Source organism: Colius striatus, chromosome 3 (genome assembly GCF_028858725.1).
Source record: "Colius striatus isolate bColStr4 chromosome 3, bColStr4.1.hap1, whole genome shotgun sequence".
In the NCBI taxonomy this organism is placed as follows: domain Eukaryota; kingdom Metazoa; phylum Chordata; class Aves; order Coliiformes; family Coliidae; genus Colius; species Colius striatus.
The window spans coordinates 32,672,307-32,694,246 of NC_084761.1; the positions used below are offsets into that span (position 1 = coordinate 32,672,307).

Consider the following 21,940-nt stretch of genomic DNA (forward strand, 5'->3'; position numbering starts at 1 on the left):
TCCGCCTCTCAGCCGAGAGGGGAGCACGACAGCTCCCGAGCCTCAGCCGCCACGGCGGGAGACGGAGCCGGACACCGACATCTCCCCATCGCAGTCACCGCCACCGGGGCGCGCCGGGCGCTTCCGCTCTCCGCCCCGCGATCACTTCCAGGTCGGGGAAGGAGGGCGGCGGCTTCCGGCGGGAGGATGCGGGGGGCGGCCGGGCGCCGCTAGGTTGCCGTCGGGTCGCCGTCACGGTGGGCGCAGGGCGGGCGCTGCCCGGGCGCGAGCCGAGGCCGGGGCCCGCTGCCCGCGACCGGCGGGGCGCGCGCCCCCGCGGCTGCCCGGTCTCACGGCGGGCGCCGGCCGTTAACGGCTCCGGAGCGCGGCGCGAGGCTGAGGGGGAGCCGCGCGGGGCGGGCGGGGATGGTGCCGGGGCAGGGCGCGCGGGAGCCGTCCTCCCTCCTGCTAACGCGCGGCTTTCTTCCCTCTAAGATGTTGGTGTACTTCTGGGGATTCCTGTACAGCAACTACTTTCGGTTCTGGCTGAAGTGGCTCTTGAGGCTGCTGACTCGGAAATGCGAATTGCAGCGGGTCTTTGAGGGCCTGAAGGCAGGTGCACAGCGGACCCTGAGCATAGGTAATGAGGGATACCCAACCAAGGGACAGCTTCAGCGCTTTAGAAATGTCGTGAAAAGCAAGAGTTGGAAAAACCAGTACCTGTCTGAGTGCAGCGAGCATCCCCATAATCACGTTTTCACTCTTCCTGGATATTCTATGCGAATGTTAAACCAGAATGCCAGCTCTAGTTTTCGTGCCTGCATGCAAAGGTTATTCCAGTTACCTTCAAAAAGTGTATCACAGATCTTATTCCTCAGAGTTCTCCCATCCCTTGGTGTCTGTTTTTAGACCTTTCTGTTACTAAAAAAAAACATGAAGAATGGACACGGATGCTTTTTGGGGGGTAGGAAGGAGGAGGACTGATTAAATGCACAATTGTGCTTGATGCAGAATTTTAATCTGAAAGTAATTTAAGTACTATGTGCAGTTTTTGCCACTTTAACAATAGCTTGAGGAAGTGACCTTGTTTCCTTATTCTTCAATAGTAAAAACATTTCTAAGAATAAAAAAAAATGAAGACATGGTTTTGTTCACCCTACTTCAAATTTGTTTTTGTACACGTAGTTGATAAATGTTCTAAAAAATCCAAGTCTTTTTTCAACATTGTACTTGAGAGTTGTACAAAAAATACTATCTATGTAAATTAAGACTGGTTAACGGATACCTATTGATTTTAAGACTGTGTAATTTTTGGTTAATTACATATATAAAAGGGGTGCAAAGTGTTCTGATACTTAAATGCCAGGAGAATATCTATTGCCAATTAGTTAAACATTTCACTTCAGTTTAACTGTCACATTTACTTTTTTTTTCTATTGCAGAACACTCATTGGAATCATCAAAGAATAAGGTAAAAATACCAGAGATTAAACTGTAATAAAAGTGGTTTGGTTTTTTTTTTCAGAGGCAGATCCCAGAAGAGAATATGTATATTTACGTTTTGAGGGTGGAGGAAAGTAGAGGAATAAAAAAGCAGAGAGAACAACATTTTGGGTTCCGTAGGCTAGGACTAGTCATGGTTTCTCAAAAATAACTGCATGCCCTTCAACTATTTGTTTCCATCTCTCTGAAAGATTACCTGCTCTTTAGCAGCAAGTCAGACAAGTTGTACACAGAGCTGTTCTTGAGGGTTGGCTCTCTGAGTCACAACAATCTCTTTTACTGGGTTTTTTTTTTGTGATATAGATAAAAATGCAGTGTTATACAATAGCATCTTGAGTTGTTGAAAAAAAAGGAATGCAAGTTTGCAGACGGACATTTAAGCTCGTTCCAGTTGTTCTGTAGCAATTACACATAAGCTAACACTTTAAACCCTCACATTTGTATCTCTTGAACAAAACTTTTCTGACAGCGAGGTGACTGCATCCTCCCTTTTTCTAGTTGATAACTGCAATGCGATGCGGAGAGAGAATTAGTAACTGCCACAAGTGTCTTTGTTGCAGTACAGCACAGTGTGGGTGGGTCTTTTAAGCACCTTTTAATTAAGTGATTATATCAAATATATTAATGTTCAGTTTTGAAACAGTTAACCTTTAGCATTACTGAAATGAAGCTGCTTTGCAGTTAGTATGACTTGTATTGAAGAATTGCATTACGACCATAAAAAGTTTGGGAGATGAAGTTAAATTGCTGTGAAGTAATTTTAGGTGGGCAGTCTGTAGTCATCATTACTAATATTTGCCTGTTGCTCTAGAAGAGTGCAGCATAGCAATATCTTAAGGTCTTGTCTTTTACCCCAACATTGAAAGCTCAACTTCGTTAGGTTACTATCTCCTTATCCTGAAGCGTTAGTTCTTTACTGAAGTTTTGTCACTTTTTTTTCTCTTCATTTGTTTCAATGGTGTTAGGAAGAACGTTTCAATTCAGTATTGGAAAGCAAAGGACAACCCAGACTATGCAACTCTCAGGCTTATTTATTCTTTATGGGATTGTGTAAATGTTCTTGTTTAGGGTCTGAGAAATTTATAAATTAAACTTTTAGGTAACTATTGTAGATTTTTTGTATGTGATTTGAACCCATGTATTGTAAATGTTTGCAATAAATTGAGGATTCTCCCTTTATGGTAAAGAATCCATACATAGCAGGCATACAGAAACTGAGAAGCATGAATAAAGGAGATGAGAGATTTCTGCATTCCTCATGAAGTCTTTTACTGTGTTGACCTCCTAGGTTCTAAGAAATGCTGTTCATGTTGAGGAAACTGAGGTGGAGAAGTGTGTTAGAGATGTCATGAAAGAAAAGAAAATTGAGCAGAAGGATACAGGGTATGTTTGGAACCCGAACATAAGTTCTTCATGGCAGATATTGCTGACTTTTTGGTGTGTTTTTGCAGTTGTTTAGCCTGATACAATACTGGGGCCATTCAGCACAAAGCTTTGGAATGAAGTTACAAGATAAAACATAGTTATGTCCTTTTCAGGTCTAGAAAGTAACTTGCAAAGTTTTAATTGACATGCATTTGGGATAACCGTATCTCAGTCTTGGTAGTCCCTTCTGTTATTTCTTATTTCTGAATAATGATTATTGCAGAAGTTGATTACATGAACTATGTAATTGCATTTGAGAGAGTATAATGATGCCTGATTAACATATGTTCCTCTGCATAAGTAATTATGAGTGATTGAATGGGAAAATTGTCAATAGCTGAATTTTAAAGTTTAATGAAATGCGGTTTTGAAGCTGTTAAGTATTTCTGTCAGAATTTCACTCTAAGACTTAGAAAAAGTTTGGAGGTAGGTAAAGGCACAAGGTAGAAGATGATACATGGACTTCACTTGTGTCATCACAGATTTAAGCCAAGTTAGGGTTTTTTTTCTTCCATAATTTAAATGAGTAGGACTAGACTGCACAGCACTGGAGTCAGGTTTTTTTTAAGTAGAAGCAAGATCCATATAGCAGTATACTTTACCAATATGCTGTAGATTGAGAGATAAACATCAAGCACTTGCTGGTTCTAGTATTTCTGTTCCTAACATAAGAAAGGTCTTATCGTGTAGTTCAAACAGGAATTTATGGCTAACTGGGTCTTTAATAGCTTCTGTGTGGTGCTTTGTTACTGTTTCAGGTTTAAGACAAATCTGCGTGTATCCTTACTGCAGATATCGGGTTATAAAAAACTTTATTTGAATGTGGAAAATCTGAGGAAGGTCCCATATGATTCGGATAATGAAGAACATGAGGAACGGTTAATTGAGGTGAAAATAATCTTTTAAGTACAAAAGCTGTTTGTTTGGGTTTTCCTTCCAAGTCCAGTAGCTTGAATGAACCTGATTTTTGGTAGTAGTCTTACCAGCTGGCCTATTTAAAGCTCATTTCTGTTTGTGAACTGCTAAGCCATTGTGGAAGTGACACATTAAAATACAGCATCAAAGCAAAACAAATGAGTAAACTCGAGTTACCTGCACTGGCATTATTTTGTGTGAAATCAGAGGTAAAAACAATGCTTAAGGAGCAGCAAAGTAATTTTGTAACAAGTCACTGAAGGTTCATAACTAAAAAGATATTTAACTTCACACACGTGTCTGTAAACCAATAATTAGTAAATAAGACACATGAGTGTTTTCTTATTAGTGCATCCCAGACAATGTCAGAGAGGATCATGTGATGCTGGAACATAAAAACTATCAGTAATGTATCATAGGTAACAGTGAATAGTAGCAAGCAAATAGTATAACACTACTCGAGGCTCTTTAAAATAGCTTCTACCATGCAAATATATTAGCATGCCATCTTCTTAGCATTTCATAATTACTTCAACTTGCTATGCAATAACATCAACATACTGAGCAAGCATTCATTGAGAATGTGTCTTTCAGTTTACAGCTGTTTTATCAGAAAATGATGCATAAATTATTTTCTGAAGTGAAACAAGTCTTTGTTTCTTTAGCATTGACACAGTGGCTTTGTCCATGAAGTGAAATTAGCACATTGAATTTTAAATGTCATCATTTTCATAATTGCTGAAGTGAGCCATTGTGGCATGACTCCAGATTGCTGCTAACTGAAAAGAGCAGCGTGGAGATCGGTAGATTGTATCCTAGTCTGAGGTGAATGGTTTGTAGCCTTCAGTAGCAAGTGTTCTATGTGACTTGGAATACTTTAGCAGCTATGCATAACATGGAAGCATATTTGTGCAGCTTTGGAATTTGCTGATGCCTCATGAGAGTCTGAAGGCCAGAATCACCAAGCAGTGGTGTGACATTGGCTTCCAAGGTGATGATCCCAAGACAGACTTCAGAGGAATGGGCCTGCTGGGGTTAGTGAATCTGGTGTAAGTGAAAAGAAGTATTTAATTTCTGTTGTAAATAATTTTCAGTATCTATATTTTCTATACTTAGTGCTATTTCAAACCCAGTGTTTTCTAATTGAGTCCACATTTCTAGTGGCTGCACATCTATAAGCTTGTGGTTGGGTAGCAGCCAACAAAGGGAGGAACAGAAAGTTACCTGAGACACTTCAATTTTTATATTGTCATGATAGATTTGATAGGTTGTAATGTAGAAATTAACCTGTCAAAAGTTTTAAAAATTCCTGAATTCATTACTGTAATGAAAAATAAACAGGTTTGCGTAACTTGCTAAGCTCAATCGTGGGCTTGGGCGAACGTCATATTTGATGTTCAGATTGCACTGGTTTTTCTTACTGTGTTAGGTCGTGCTGAATGTAATTTAATTTGCTACCTTTTCCTTGGTTTTCGTTTTGTGCTTTTTTCAGCTTTAGCCACACATTCTGATGTTGAACACTTTTTTTTATAATGTGAATTTTGAAATAATGGAAGATCTCATTTCACACTGACAGATATTTTAGTAAGCATTACACCAATGAAGCTCGTCAGATCCTTTCTCGTTCAAATCACCCAAAGCTGGGGTAAGTCACTACATGACTTTTTCTGCCTTGTTCTTTGTAAGAGCTCATGTGAAGACTGCCAAGTATGTGTCCTGAAAATAAAAGAGCAAAATAGTTGTGGATTTTTCCATTAAAAGATGAAAAAGGGCCAAAGTAGAAAGGCATGAGAAACCAAACACAGAAATCAAATTCACACTGGGAACTATGTACAGCTTTTTTTTTTTCCTTTTTCTTTTTTCCCCAGGATAGACTTGTTGGAACAAAAATGTTGCAAAATACTGACTTTGGTTAACAGAGTGAACACCCTTAAAATCACAGTTAGCTTAATCTGTAATAAGCTTACATTAGATTAGAAATGAAAACTTATTTTCCTCCTTCTTTACTGATCCTGTGTTGGGATGACATAGGTTCTCTCTCAAGGTCCCTTTTTTGGCTAGGTTTCTGTTCTGCAATAAGTGTACAAATGGAGATGTTGTTCAACTTTAACTTCATTTTGAAAACTTTGCATATTAAAACATTTAGCTCATTTTACAGGGAAATATACTCTAAAACCAGTCAGATAGAGAGCTGGTAAACCTGCATGTATCACCTGATACGGCTACTCCCTAGTTAATCACCTACCAAGAAAGGGAGGTTTGCATGACTTCAGTTGTAAATAATACTACCTTGTGCAAGTAGGTCATGAGTAGGATGTCTGAGGCATTTAGTTCAATTAAATACCCATATGGTTGACACAAATGAATCCTTTTTTCTTTTTCCTTCCCCCACAAACACTTGCTTTAACAGTTTCTGCTGTCATACTTTCTATACCATGACAGAGAAACCCTATTTTAACCCCCAGCGTGAAGAAGAGGTTGAGCTGCCCATCCCATTTATACCATGTATGTGTTTTATCTCTGATTTTTAGTATTCCAGTAGATTTAATGACTTCAAATGAGCAGGTTGAGGTCAATGTTGATTACCCTTATCATCTCATTATTGCCTTATGGAGGCATTTGCCATACTATTGTATAGGAAACTAGCCTTTTTAACTAACTTTTACATGGTCAGATGCACCAAGTCATGGGCAGAGCGGTCTGTAGGCCAGAGTCAACAAGTATCATAGGAAAAATTGACCTATGCAGTTACCCTTATGCAGATTGTTTCAGGGAAACTTTTCAGTCCTTTGATCCATAAGGTAAAATGTGACCTACGATTGCCATTACAGATACTCTTATGCAATAGTTGGAATCAATCTGACCGAAATGGCATACAGCTTACTTAAGAATGGTGCTTTAAAGTCCCATCTGTACAACGTGGTCGCTGGATTGCCGCAGATGGAGCACTTCCATCAGTTTTACTGTAAGTAGCTGTAGCTGTACAGACTATGGAGGGAGGCCTGCAACCCAGAGTTTAGGTTTTTTTGGAGTGCATTTCCACTGTTTTCTCCTTAGCCAGAGCAAACTGTTTATTTTCTGAATCAAGTGTTGGAAGTCACGTATGCTTAAACACTGTGCTACAGGAAAGTACATTTAAGGGGTAAATCTGGGTGGCTTTCTACATATTGTAGTCTGCAGTCTGAAAACTGGATATTTCCAGATATTTCTTTTTTTAAATTCATTATTACAGTGACCAGAAGCTGGCCGTTGGCCATGATGGGACAGTCCCTATTTTAAGGGATTGAACAGAATCTAAAGGAACATTCTGGGTCTAGCTAGATCAAGGCAGGCAATCGTGGAGGTATTCTGTATGTGTATTTTATTTTCTTCACAGGTTATTTGGTTTATGAGTTTGACAAGTTCTGGTTTGAAGAAGAACCAGAAAGCATTATGCACTTCAACCAGTACAGAGAGAAATTCCATGAAAAAATTAAGGGACTTCTACTGGATTGTGATGTGATGCTAACCTTACAAAATACAAAGAAACTTTGAATCCTCTGCAGTCTCTGAGGTTCTGCATCAAGAGCAGATTGATGCGTTTGGACGGGAGGTTTGCACGTTTCACCAGAAACTGTTTAACAATAGAACATTTTTTTTTTACTTTTTAAAAAAATAGTCAAAATTCAGTTGAGAAAGCTTGGACAATCAACCTCTGTTTGCAGGTCTTTATAAGCTATTCCCCAAAGGACAGCTTTTTTAAAAAAACAACCAACAAAAAAAGCAACCAACAAACCACCACAACAATCATCCCACAAATCTCGAGCCTCTGGATCACTTCCTTTCACCATTTCTTTTCTATTTCTTGGTGCAGGAACACGATGCAGGTATTTATGCTGCATCACGTTTTCCTTGAGTATGTTTGACTGTTGTCTTTTAAAAATGTTAGTTGAAACTACTCTGGTTTTGGATTTTTTGTGTTCTTGTTCTGTACGTGTAGTTGATGGTACACTCAATGTTACGTTTCTCTGTAATGAAGTGGTCCACAAAGGGGATGTTTGAGTCGCTTATAATTTTGAAGAGGCTTAAGCCATCAACATCTGACATAAGTACAGAAATTACTTCTGGCTAAGGAAGGTGGGTTTTATTGTGTCAGTTTTTACCAGCAAATTCCTATGCTTGGAAAAAAGCTTAGTTTGCAAACGAAGAACCCCAAATCATCAGTGTGGGGATCAGATCCCTAAAAATATTCCTACTGTAAGAATTTTCAACTCTTTCTGACTCCATCTGCTCAGGCTGCTGGACTTTGTGTGTGTTCTCAGCCCTTTTAGCAGCTAATGGGGTGCTCTCAGTGGGAAGTACAAGAGTAAGTGTAGTCCTTTTATAAAGTTCAGTTATTAAAAATCTTATTTGCAGCTGCAATCCCTATTTTGTGAAAATAACTTCACACCTGAGTACAAGTCTCTAACAAAGCTCAATTTTCCATGGAAGGGATGCCACTGCTATGTGTTCTGTAATCTTGGCATCCTCAGACAATCTAGTCAATAGGACTTCATGTCTATATTGCGACTAATGATTGCTCAAAGCAACTTTAAACAGAGTGGTATGACCATCGCTTCACTTTCTAAGACCTACTGTTAAATAAGTGCCTTCTGCTTTATTCAATCAGTGGTTTATTTTGATTCTGTAGCTGGAACGTAGCCTTAGAAGCTCAAGCTGTTTGGGAAAGACTCTCTCAGTACATACCTAAATAGCACACAGTGGCACAAAATTTGTATGCTAATAGAAGCTTTCATGTCTTTTATTTTTAAAATCACCTCAGGTAAATTAGTTAAATTCTCATCAATAACTAATCATGAAGATATTCCTGAAGAATACAAATACTGAACACAAGAAGACAACCCCCTTTCTGAGTGATGTTACACTACATAAGTATTAAATGTATTATTATAACATATAATACTGCATCTCCTTGGAGATAACAAAACCCACTGGACACCAACTGCTTTAGGTGACCCTGCTTTGGGCAGGAGCTTAGACTAGGTGATCACCTCTGTAATTCTGTGAGTCTAGATCACATAACTAGTGACTTTGTACACTGCATCCGCCCAGTTGCTCTCAATCCCTTAAATGTTGGTGATCTTTCTTTTGTGGGAAAGCTCCTGATCAGAGTTGACAAAATACATGTAGGAGGTAACGTTTAGTTTTCTTGTTATGATACCTTACATATAGATGAGAGTGAAACAATTGTCAAGTTTCACACGTGCAGAGTGGAGAAGGGTTCATCTCATCTCTGTTGGGTTGATGCTCTTCTATGAAAAAAAGAGGTCTGAAGATCCTTGCAGGGTGAGTATTTCTGGTTATGCCATGGCTTGTAATGGCTAAACTAACTAGATTTGATACAAAACTGAGCACAGAAAGCCCAGTTGTTTTGCTGCTCCGAGGTACTTGGGAGCTGTAATTCTCAGCACTGAAAAGCTGAGATGCTGTGGGAGCGTACTGAGATTTGAGGCCCATGGTGGCACTCTGTTTCCCTGGCCCTTGTAGGTACTGGGCAGCCCTAGAGCCTGAGGGAGGAAGTGGAAAGCAAACTCTTTCCCAGTGCTCAGGAGGTTGTTGGTTACATTCTAGCCCCAGTTTCAGTCACGTTTGTTTCCATTAATATTTTTTTGCTATAGCTTGTTGGTCTCCTTTGCCAGGGGAACTTCTTGCACTTCTTAAGTGTTTCCAGCATATTTAGCAGCAGGAAAGGAGATCCATTCCTTCATTTTCACTTAGTGTTTGCTAGCAAGTAACAAAATTGCTTGAGCCAGCTCTAAAACACTCTCCTGTGCTAGAGGCTGGCAACCTTTTTTTTTTTAACTCCTGTTTTGGCAACAGTTGCAAAAGTCATCAGTACCCTCATCCTTCCAGCCTTGGAACTTTCACTTGTCTCCTTGTTTGCTAGGAGACTGAGGTTTAACTGCTGCCGGGGCTCTTAAAGCCCAGCCATCAGGCTTCAGATGTCCTGCTGCACACCTGAGGCATTTTAGAGTAGAACATAGACTGAGCCCAATGTGAAGTGCATCTTCAAAGGCTGAGCAGTCATCATCAAATGAGTGGGATCTCTGGCAATGTGTTAACTTGCAGGTAGTAATTAAGGGGAGTTTTGATGTTGGGTTCCCTTCCACCTTCCCAGTAAACAGGTAGAATTTGCATGTTGTTCTGTACACTCAAGTAGCCCAGTTCTTCTGTCTGGGAGTCACTCCCTACTTGTAGACTAGTCCTGGGTGGCCCCCTTGGGCACCAGTGGTAAGCTAATTGTATTATGGTGGTAGCTAGGAAATATATGGGAAAAGGTAAAATTGTGTTTAAAGGGAAGAAAAATGTTTTACCAGTCTGCTGTATTTTATACTAATACTGCTGTAGGGTGACAGTCCTAAGTTATGCAAGATTCAAAATGGAGGTAGGCCACCTGTCTGCAAGTTGGTTTGACCAGTTTAACATCAGAACATCTTAAAATCTTGGTACCTTCTCTTGTTACTTACTAATTGTCATGTGTTAAAAGTCTGTGTTACCTTATCAGAATTTGCAAGTACTGTTTGTTTTCTAACTTGCTGCCTCTTTAAAGCATTCACCATGTGAAAGCTTATATGCAATAGTAATCTAAAACTCAAGACAACAAGGTGTTTCTCTAAATGTGGTGTTGTTCCTGTAGCAACTGTTAACAAACTACCTCCACTTTTGCTGTTTAGTGTATGCCTGAAACACGGTGCCTCTCCATGAACAGATTAATCTGAAGACAAGTAGAAGTTTACAGCAAGCAAAAGTAAACTCTGGTCTTTCAATAAGTAAACACACTGTTTCATAAGTAACCAACCTGAGTGGAAGGTGGTTTGAAGATGGTGCTATTTAGGAACAAAGGAAGTGAGCATTATTTTAAGTTGGTTGTTCTTCTGTCATCAGACAGAGCAGGGTGAAGAACAGGGCATTTTGTCCTAAATGACAACATGAAAAGGGGCCAATATAAGCACCTTGAGAAATGGTTTTGGATTTTCATTTTACAAAAAAACCCCAATGGTTAGTCTTGTTTTAAGAGTTACTGTGGTGAAAAAGCCTGTACGTTGTAGGTGTGAGTTCAGCAGTCTGTATTCTTGAAAATACAGCTAGTGAACACGTGAAGATGTAACCTGTTATTTCTTTCCATCATATTTGTTTTGTGTCACTGTAGTACAGTGGTGTTGGTCTTTGGACAGGTGTTTCTTGTGACAGTCTATATATTGTCTTTCTCTAGGGAAAAGGGAAAAAACCAAACCAGCCCAAGACAGCTTGTGGGCAGTTTCTTCTTAGCGCACTGTGCTTAGGTAGCTGCATACTTATAGAAATTTCTGTTTACCACAGTATAAAAGCAATAATGTAAACTGTGATGTCTGTGTAATAGAAAGATGTTTACAATGGTAGTGAATAAAGAACAAATTATCCCAAAATACTGCAAACAAGTGTTATGGCCTGCCACAAAACCTAATAATTTCCCATTAGCCATGTGCTTGGGTCATGAATGTACACTATGGTATGACTTTCATTTTTCTTTTTACCTCCAGCTCTGAGAACTTTTTCAGATGGCATCACTAGGAAGTAAGGCTGCAGCACAAGCTGTTGAAAGGGTAGGCAGGAGAAATCTGTGTGCATGGAAGCTGAACTGGAAAACACAACAGCAGCTGGACCAAAGGCTACCTGGCTCACATATATTTGCCAGCTTTTAAGTCATCATCCAAGATATGCACCTCAGATCAAATGCCAGAAGAAAGGAATAAGATTTAAATCTGTGAGATCTATGCAAAAACTGTTTTCAACTCTTAAGATTAATCTGATATCAGAAAAATAAGCTTATGTGCAAGTCCACTTGAAATCTTACACCTGCTCTAACAGGGAATTGTGCAGTGGGACAGCCCAAGTTCCACTTGTTATGAATTTGTGAGTTATGGCCTTTAACACTCCCTCACTCTCCTAACCTTCATCAGCCTGTTACTCCTAACTGAAGTCACCATGCATTGCACAGCCCAAAGGCATTAATGCCAGGTGAGAGGAATAGCTTCCTCCTCTGCTGGCCGAGGGCCTTCTGCAGCTAGGCCTGGCTTTGTTCCACACCTGACCTGAAGGATGGCAGCATCCCTTTTCTCACATTCTTTTGTTCCCTACCACAGACAGCAGACCTCACTTTCTTGATCTACAACATCTGCTAGAAGCACACAGGAAGGAGGCAGGGAGTAGCTTTGCCAATTTTCTTCTGCTTGAGCGCTACATTGCTGTCTCCAGTGAGGAATCAGAGTTTTGAAGATAGAACACAAGAGAGTATTACACAGGTAGGCTTGCCCTACTCTGCTGGAAGTGGTAGAGTTTTATTACTGCATTATTTCTCTTGTTCCTAAAATCCTCACTTTACAGGAAGCTCCATTTTACACTTTTAAGACGAACCCAACCCACTACACCAAACACCACAAAAACCTCACCAAACCCTCCCAAAACCTCAAAAGGCATTTGGTTTGAAGGACCTCAGAGTTACGTCCTGAAGTTAACTCATTTTGTTCTGAAGAGCAAAACTCTAGGAATAAAATTCAGTTTTAACCCAGACAATACTTTTCTCTCTATACCGTCATACCAGCTGTGTTCAGTAACTTATTCAGTTTTTCAGTTCCATTGTACTTGTCAGGTAGCCTTTGTTTCTGCTCTTGAATTCTGAAGGCAAAACGCTTCTATTTATGTACGAAAATGCCACCCCATAAGAAGTGCTACAGGCAAGATCTTGTAGTTCTCATTTCTTCAAAAGCCTAGCACAGGCCCTTTGTTACAGAAACATCCCACTCCTCCAAACCCCAATCAGTTGCTTATGCAAATGCCAGCTATTTTAGAAAATGAGATGAGGAAGCAGCTATTCAGGAAATTTAAATTGAGATACTGAAAAGAGTCAGAATTAAATTATCTTCTGAGGTGACAGGCTTTGAGACTATCTGCCACCATTTACTGGCCATTAAGACCAACTTCTGTCTTTCATCCCTTTGTATTCCCAGTGCCAAAACAGAGCACTGGCTGCTACCATCGAGTGTCACACATTTCCATTATTACTTACTTGTGTTCTACAGTTCTGTCCTAATTATTTGCTGTCAGGCTAATCTATATTTTCACTATTGAATAAATCAGCATTTAAAGGAAGCATTAAAACTCACAATTGCTGCTCAAAGTACACAACATTGGATGAAGGCTATCTTCTAGTGGAAAGAAGTAACAAAAGGAATGTTTACTTCCTACTAGGATAAGGCTCAGTTACAGAGGCGACTGCTTCACTTTCATTCCTGCTATAAGGCTCCCCCTCCCGGGTGTGTGAGCTGAGGAGCTGGAGGCACAGCCCCGGGGCTGATGCCAGGGCTCACAGGCAGACTGGGCGCTGCAACCTCCTGCTCTGGCTCAGCAGAAGGCCAGGACAATGAGGCACACTGTACCATCATCACCTGAGCTAACCTATCAACTCATTCCCCGGGATTTCATTTTTTTCCAGATCTTTTACTCTAAAGCCAACTGGTCAGTTTCTTACAAAACTGGATCCAACAGCATCAAGTATTTTTTACAATTAATATTTAATTACCGATAAAAGGCATCTTCTAGCTACAGCATACCTCATTATTGCTGAATCACCAAGAACTGCAAGAGACGGAGATTATGGTTAAATCACTCACAGAGATACCAGGAGTTGGGAGAATACCAGCACTGGAACTCATCAAGGTGCCTGGGGTGGGGAACACACACACAGCCAACTGTGCCCCCTACCCATAGCACATTGGGATGGCCACAAGCACCTTTCCTGACCCATCACTGCTCCATTTAGCCAGGCTGTAGACTTAGGGTGCTTATGCACCAGTTTCATTTTGTTGCTCTAAGTATCTTAGTGGAATTAAAACTTTTCCCAAGTGTCTTGTTGGTTTCTGTATCACATCCACTGTTGAGAGACCTAAGCACCACAGTTTCAAAATGCTGCTGCAAGAAACTAAGACAGATTGGAAGAAAACTTGAGAAGGACCTTCATGTTTTGGTTTTTTTTTTACATAAAGCTCTATGAATTACCTCCCACTCCTCCATCATTAGAGTCTGTTCCTGAGCAGGCAGCACCCCATTGCCACCAGGTTCCTAGTAAACTGGAAAAGCAGCATGTATGTCCAGTCAGACTTCAGCTCTAAAGAAGAAAAACATTTTTTTTTCCTTTTCCCCTAGCTGTGAGACAAACAGCCCTAACTAAGCTACAGAACACAGACTAAAGAGATTCTTTCTCAAAGCACAGGACAAAGGCACTGAAAAGCCATACCAACTTGCTAGTGTAACATGCCTACACACAGGTAAGAGTTTAAAAGCACTCACATTTTCTTGAAGGTGTCACGTCACTGTACACTGGTCAGTTGAGCTCTTCTGTTGTTTTCTTCTCATTGACTCACACCCAGCTACTAAAGAGCAAGTCAAAACAGATCTTGTCATCAAATAGGCAATTGCCAAGTGACCATGTGTTGTGGTCCTAATCAGGTGAGCAGCCTTACCTTCCAAAAACCTAAGGAAATTTGGGTCACCTGGCTGCTACCTACAGGTGATTATGGCTTCAAATGAATATCATTATTTGATACTCAATATAATGAGCTGACCAACTACACTGCTTTTTCACAGTTACATGTTGTCTACCTGTGGCTAAATTATAAAGGAGAGAACTTTACTCCCTACAAAAGAATCAACGGTAAACTGAGACAAGGGAAATGTGAGCAGTGCTCACAAATTAACAGTGCCTTTTTGCACATTAACTTTATTTACACACATATGGATGGTAAGTTTCAAAACCAGAATTCAATGAAGAGGGAACACCCCATGTCTCTTCCGTCACTGCCATAGTTTTCAGGCTGACATCTCAGCTTACTGGTACCCTGTAAAAAACATTCTGATATTTAAAGCCTTAAAAGCATGCCCAGTGAGCTACAGCAAAAGCATAAATGGGTCCTAAAATATTTGGGGGTCTTAAAAAGCAGTAATGACTCTTGTCACCAAACGTGAGCATAGCAGGGAAAATGCTTTAAGGAAGCTTAGTAGTGTGAGAGAAGCTTGCCTGGGCTGCTTCTTGGATATGGAATGAAATGTATTCAAATGTTAAAGCCAGGCATGGAAACAACAAATGTTTTGTGTAAGATCCAATGTCATTTGTTTGTGTAATAAAGCACAATCACCTACTTTTCCCTCTAGCATAACTTTAATAGTTAAAAATCAAACCTGTGCAGAGTGTACTTTATTTGTTCACATTACCTATTCGTGGTTAAAAACCACTTCATCTGACAGCTTAAAAGCATTTTTTTTAAACAAAAGAAGTAAACATAGCTTCTGCTAAAAAATCTGCAAGTTACATGGATGCAATATACAGGAGTATAAAAAAAATAGTCAACAGTATTGTACAGAAAATCTTCTCAAAACAGCAAATAAAGATTAGGCATGTAGGCATGGTCCTGAACTAAACAGGTATGAATTAAAAACCAGCTAACGAATTAACAAAAAATCCCAAATATCTGTATAAAAGAAGCAAGGATTCAAAGTGCAGGTGCTCCAATTCTCATTTACCATGTTGTTCAGGAAGTTTATACAGGATACTATTCATTTTATATAAAGTGACAGTGTTCTCAGTAACACTTAAACATTCAGTTACGTTATGTTGCAGAGTTTTTTTCATTACTGCTACTTTACACTGCTGTAAATGAAGACTTAGGCAATACAGGATTTATTTTCTTAAGCTAACAAGGATATAATAAGTTGGTGGTAAAGGTTAGTTTTAAGAGCTAAGGTATATATGCTGTCAAATCAGCCTTAGAAGTGTATATTATATAGATATATTTTAAACTTTTAAAAACAGCTTTCAGTTTTTAAAAAGTGACTCCTACCAATCTGTTCTGTGACCTGCATATGCTTGTTTTGGAGCCCACCAGTCCACTGGTTAGGCACCAGCTCCAGGCAAGGTCCTGCTGGAGATGTCTGTGGTGGCCATAGCGGGGAACAGGCACTCACCCCACTGGCTGTGGTGCAGCCAGAGGCCGCTGAGGCCAGGAGAAGGCAAATGGGCTCTGTCTTCTGTCGGAGCAGAGATCATCCCAGGGAACCACATCTGCCTGATGTGTCAGCTAGGCTTGGGATGGACTCTTCACTTTTGTCAAAGCATATCAGTCTCAAGCAGAGGAAGTTAGGTGCCAGGCAGGTGTCACTAAAGCATCTCTGATATATTAAAAAAAGCCAAACTTGAAGCATACATTAGTTAAAACCCATTATTCTTGTTGAAAAGAAAAAAAACCTGTATGAAATAAAATTATCCTCCTGGGATGTCGCCCAGAATTTCATTTTACCTGAGGTCCTGTTCAGGTTGACACTATCCCTTTAAATTTTAGGTACTTGCCATTTAGTTCATTTTTTTCCCCCGGAGATTCAGATGTTAATGTATGTCTATTTTAAAAATGCACATAAATATCAGCATTAAGTTTCTATTTAGAAATGAAGAACTAATCTTTACCATTTTATATTGACAGCAAGGTTAATAACACACACACTTCACTGACGACTTATTTTTTCCTGTATTCCGAATAAAATTTGCATCTGTGTAACATTTTCCACAGAAAGAGTGATTATACTTCAAGATAGGTAAGCTTGCACCCCAACATTTTCACATTAGTGAAAACAATCATGTTTTGAAAATACCAAGGCCTGTGCCAGGTACTAATAAATACAGAATAAAAAATAAATAAATAACTCCCCCGACTGCCTTTTATCCCGACATAGTAGAGATTTCGTAGTCGCTGGCCGAGGTGATCGGTTTACCCATCATCCTTATGTTTTTAGCATTAGTGATCCTAGCCATCATGGACACAGGCTTGTCAAAGTACCTCACCAGTGCCGGCTCAGTCAAGAGAGAGGCTAAAAATTGTTCAAAGGTAATGGCCCAGTCTCTATCAATGCTAGTGCTTCTACGAAGAGAAGTGGCGTGGTTGCTCCGTACCAAAACGGTGTCTTCACCGATGTCCTCACAGTGCAGCTTTTCTTCTTCATGGGAACCTGCACTTAGTACCGAGTAGGAGGACATGGAACTGTCATCTTTTGTATCGTCATCAGAAATGAGCATGGCAGAACAGGCTCCGTTGTCTCTGGGAGAAGAGTCTTCCAGCTTAATGTCTTCCATCTGCATGCCCAGGGTGCCGTCAGTGCCAACAGCCTCCTCGTCATTGGCGACGAGGCTGCTTTGGAAGGGCTTGTGCTGCTCGAGGGGGTACCGCTGGTGCTCCTTCTTCTGAAAGAGCTCACTGGGAAGCGGTTTGCTGCAGTTGTTACTGCTGCCATCTGTCTCTTTGGTGGGCTGCACATTGAAGAGCTTACCGACCTCACCTATCTCCAAAAGCAAGCTCGTCACAGCAGCCGTAGCATGGTACAGATCCTGTTCGTTGGGGTCTTCACTGAACATATTGTACATTGTCTTGCACAGTTCAATGAACTGTCCCTAAGCACAGGGAGAGGAAACATTAACGCCAGAGCAGGAAACAAGTCAGGCTCCATGTAAGAAAGCAGTTTAAAAAGTCTGGAATGGAGGTATGACGCAACAGATTACACGGTTAAACTGAAATCAGAAATAATCTAGGCACAGTTTAGAAAGCATTTTCTATGACTGGGCAGCCAGATGTGTCACCCACATAACGCTAGTTAGACTAAACTACTGGATGGTTCTTCCAAAACATGACAAATTTATTTCTCTGCAGCCACAGGAGGGCAACAGTGGGTGAGCAGGGAGACACTCGGTGTTCGTCTTGGTGGATTCGCTTGTAGGAATGATGATTATTACAGGAGTCTGATAAAACTCATGAGAAATAATGAAAATTAAGTAAGAGACTCTCAGCAGTCTCACATCTGACAGTGGTAACTTAGTGGGATGGAAGCTTTTTGGAATTTGAAACTCAAGAATTAAATAGGAAGGAGATCTGCTTAGGGCTGCCTTAATTAAGAAGCATTGTTCTACAGGGAATAAACCTTCCCTGTATGCTCTGGAGGAAACAGCTGTCCCAGTGGGTCTCCTCCTCCTTAGAAGCTATGGATCTAAGGGAAATGAGACTGACACTATAAATTAGGACCCAGAAAATGCTTCTTTCACTTTAATGTGTATCAGCTATTACAAATATGATATCACAGGTTGTATCAAGCTTTGTCTAGAGATCAAAACAATAGGTTATCATTCCGGTATGTGTGTATTTCAATTTTAAGATGTTTTGGGAGATGAATGCCAGTTTCAGTATGTTGAGAACAACTAACTTCTGTAACCAGCTGACTGCTGCTCTGGTAAAGAAGGTTATCCGTCTTGAAAGAAACCCTTTAATTTGGTGTTAATGTACTGAATGTGAAGAAAGTTTCAAGTCAACAAAATATAACCAAGTGTCAGCCAACGTACCTGGTTCAGTTTGGGCAAGTCCTTCGTGTTTTTTGCTTTGGATTTGTTCTCTTGGCTCCACATTCTCAGATAATTGCGATTCTCTTGTGAGCTCTTCTTACCTATTGTCAACAAATTACCGAGAGATGTAAGGTAAGTCCATAAAGAAACCTGAAATTAATTTCTTTTCCATTTTCAAAAGGACCATCTTTACAAGAAATCAAAGATGTAATTCAAACAGAGACACTACACATACCTTTGTCTGTTTTCAGACTCACTGTAACAAATCCATCATCTACTCCTTGTTTGTTCCTGCTGTCTAGGCCAACAACTAGGAAGTAGAGGGGCGGGGGAGAGAGAGAGAGCAGAGTGGTTTTAGATACAGATGTACCTTATACAGTGCAAAATAAAATATTTACCCTGCAGGAAACAGAGTAAAAGCAGTAGGACTAAATGACAATTGCTGCTTATTTTTAAATCTGCTGACAAATTTCATATCATTAATAATATGAAGACTAAAGGACTATCTTAGGGTTTATTTGTGTAGTACGATGATTAGCCTGTGTTCCCACAACACAAACCATTTCTAGCATGACACATGTTTGGTAATTATACGACTTGTCATGGTTTAGCAAGGAGCAGCTTTTGCTTGGTAACAGGGGGAGTGGGTTGCAGTGAAGACCTGGTAAAGAGTTTGTGGACTCTCCCCCAGCTCCTGGGTTGAGACCCACCTCCGGCCTGGCTGGGCCAATCTGGCGCCTCTGCCATCACTATTTAGGGACGGGAATTTGAAGTGCTGGCAGGAGGTGTAAGAGTGATACAAGATGGAGGCGACCACGTGGACCCCACAGTCAGAGAAGGAGGAAAGACGGAGGAGCACCAGACCAGAGACCCCTCTGCAAGCCATAGTGAGAATGCAAGCTGTGCCCCTGCAACCCATGCAGGGCAATGGCAGGACTGAGAGCCACCAGCAGCTCTGTGTGAGTGAGCCTGGACAGGCAAGGGAATGTGTGGGGAGACAGCCGTGGCCCAGGCCATGTTGGAGAGCCTGCGCACCGCAGAGCGGCCCCACACGAGAGGCAGAGAGGAGCTGCAGCCTTTGGGATAAGTGCGTGTCGGAGCAGCCCGTGCAGGGCTGCCGTGTGTGTGAGGTACCCCATGGACTTGCAGGGAGGACGGGTGCAGAGCGCACCTGTCCTGAGGAGGGACAAACGGCAGAAGCCATCGGGAATAGACTGACTGAAACCCCCACTCCCTGCCCCCCTGGGCCGTTCAAGGGGGAGGAGGTAAAAACACCGGGATCAGGGCTCTGAGCCTGGGAAGAGGGGAGGTGTGGCAAGAAGGTGGTCTTAAAGGGCTGGTTGGACTCTTCATTGTTGTACCACTGTTGTTTAATTTTGGTTCTGTTTTGGGGTTTTAAGGTTATGTTTTAGTTGATGTTGCATTAAGTTATTTTCTGTTTTTTTTCCCCAAGCCGAGTAGCCTGGTCTGTTTTGGCCTGGACCTTAAGCTCTCCCTGCCCTTTGGTAATCCTCAGGTCTTCAGACTTGAGGCTAATTGTGGTCTTTTGTTCCCTGATGGGTCTAAACCACCACCATCTTCTTTTGTCTATTAGGACTTAACACCTTTTGTCTATTAATTCTTATCCATATTTTCAAACAATCTTCTTTCCCCCTGTAATCTGAAAGATGGGGAATATTCATCCTGAATCAGAGAGAAACTTAACATCAAATGTCTCAAGAAAGAGAATGTCATTTAAGACAACATTGATGAGACCCATGTCCTCCTTGGAGCACAGTAAGATTTTAAACTGCTGAATTACATTTAGATCCATCTTTTATCTTCAGGGTTTTTTAGAATATTTTAAGTTCGGATCCAAATATACCTTGAAAGCCAATATACTTGATGGAGACATCAAGGCATATACGCTGCACTTGTCACAAAATGACTTCTGTTGCAACACATCAATGATATCATTGAGAGCACTTCTGCAATGCCCAATTCAGGGTGCAGGCACGTGCAGTGTACACACCACCTGCACGTCCTAAGATATTAAAATATAAACAAAGACCTCATACTTCTTTTTACAGAGAATACTTCACTTAAAAAGTTTAATCCGATACGGAAGTTGCTACCTGAAATGCGTTAATCCTTTCACACTCGAGATAAAAGAGGCCTACCGTGTGTACATTCTGGTGTGATGTCTTCAAAGAAGTACTGAGTAGCTTCAAAAGCTGAGTCTGGCTCTTCTTGCTCAGGGGATGGATCTAAGCAGTAAAATGAAATGAAATTATTTCATTAAAAATTCTACCCTTTAATTAAGAACGAGAACATATTTGTCAGTTTCTAGACGGAAAAGCATGAGGATGTGAAGGGTTAGGAATCATCTCTTCAGCTCACAAGAGAAAAGCAACTGGATTGTTTCCTCCTCAATATCCAGTACTGTCTGACTAACAAGTAGCTGTTTGCTGCAGAGGCTGGCCTTGCCCACCTGCCCATGCCTGCTTCCATTACTTTCTTCTGTGTAACCCAGTGTGTCCTGAACAGGGTGTGAACCCTTTCCTAGCTGGAAAAGCAAAAGCTTACCAATCCCCAAATACCAGAAGCTGCATTCTTAAAAACTGATCTCTTCTATTCAGTGCAATTCTACATTTTTCCACTTAAATCAGTGAATCAAGCCTCCCTCCAGCTGGGAGCAGTCAGGGACACAAGCTTAAAGCACATGGAGGTGAATGTCTTCATAAAGCTTTTAGATACCTTTACTAAAGGACGTAAATGTGCACAAATATTAAATGACCCAAACAGCTGTGACATTTTAAAATTGCAGATTCAGTGAAGAGAGCACTAGCTTCTTTATGGCACACGTGTGACAAGCCAGAGTGGATATAGTTGCAGGACATCATTTTCTTCAAGGGCAAAACTGTCCTGAGCTGTTTGCATCCCCTCTCCACCCTAAACTGCCTTTCTCACTTAGATGAGTCCAACAGTTTGTACAGGTCTCTGGAAAACACATCTATGAAATGATCTGGTGCTTCCTTCTGCCAACAGTCCTACAAGCCCATGGAGAAAGCCTGGAGACAGAAACAAGTAGCTAAGGCATGCAGGACCACTTTAAGCTAGCTTCACTGTTAAATAAGGTGCTGTTAAATAACATCTGCTGAAGAACCCTGTATTTGTTATGCATGGGGAAATGGCTAACCCCAGCTGAACAGACAAGAGACACATATAAACAGCCTGTTTGCGGCTGGAGCAATAGAAGGCTGCCTGGGTGCTTTCAGACTTTCCAAATCCATGTCTGATTATGGTATAAGCTCTCTTATCTTAATGCTGCAGAAATAGCTGCAGAAATTCCCACAAATTAATTTTTTATTGGAAAAGCTAGTCACAAACAACCCTGCTCCAAATCTCTGTTTTCAACAAGATGAAAGCTATTTTAGTATCATTTACTTACCAGGCAAAACATGCATTTTATACAGTAGCTTCAACTTCTCTGTAAGATCTCCATGGCATGCTGCACCTAAACAGCATTACAGACAGTATGTTAATGCTCTGCATTCAATGCCATTCTATTGACGATAGAACTTACTATTTATTGATACAATATTTACTATTTAAATCTACTATTTATTGCTATAATACTTCATTTTAGAAGTTGCTACATTCACTCTGAGAAGCACTGTACTCCATTTA

General features: G+C 40.8%; 2 protein-coding genes across 3 annotated transcripts in view; one reads left to right on the top strand and one right to left on the bottom strand.

Annotated features, from left to right (window-relative positions):
• The first annotated feature begins 162 nt into the window (after positions 1-162).
• ELMOD2 (ELMO domain containing 2) lies at positions 163-7,759 on the top strand. 2 transcript variants are annotated; one of them, XM_061993980.1, is made up of 9 exons: positions 163-236; positions 475-619; positions 1,422-1,450; positions 2,771-2,865; positions 3,666-3,795; positions 4,738-4,871; positions 5,399-5,467; positions 6,654-6,787; positions 7,199-7,759. In XM_061993980.1, exons 2-9 carry the CDS (start codon positions 475-477, stop codon positions 7,354-7,356), a joined length of 894 nt encoding a protein of 297 aa, XP_061849964.1. In that variant the 5' UTR covers positions 163-236; the 3' UTR covers positions 7,357-7,759. The 2 variants fall into 2 exon arrangements, with proteins under 2 accessions (XP_061849964.1, XP_061849965.1); XM_061993981.1 differs by having other exon boundaries at positions 4,738-4,856.
• A 7,225-nt stretch (positions 7,760-14,984) lies between these two features.
• TBC1D9 (TBC1 domain family member 9) overlaps positions 14,985-21,940 on the bottom strand; it is a 62,047-nt gene continuing 55,091 nt past the window's right edge. The window contains exons 17-21 of the mRNA XM_061993652.1: positions 21,702-21,767; positions 20,431-20,517; positions 18,507-18,581; positions 18,272-18,372; positions 14,985-17,332 (exon numbers count right to left, since the gene is read on the bottom strand). Of these exons, the coding sequence (XP_061849636.1) occupies positions 16,607-17,332; positions 18,272-18,372; positions 18,507-18,581; positions 20,431-20,517; positions 21,702-21,767 (1,055 nt within the window). The 3' untranslated portion in view covers positions 14,985-16,606. The remainder of the gene's footprint in view (positions 17,333-18,271; positions 18,373-18,506; positions 18,582-20,430; positions 20,518-21,701; positions 21,768-21,940) is intronic.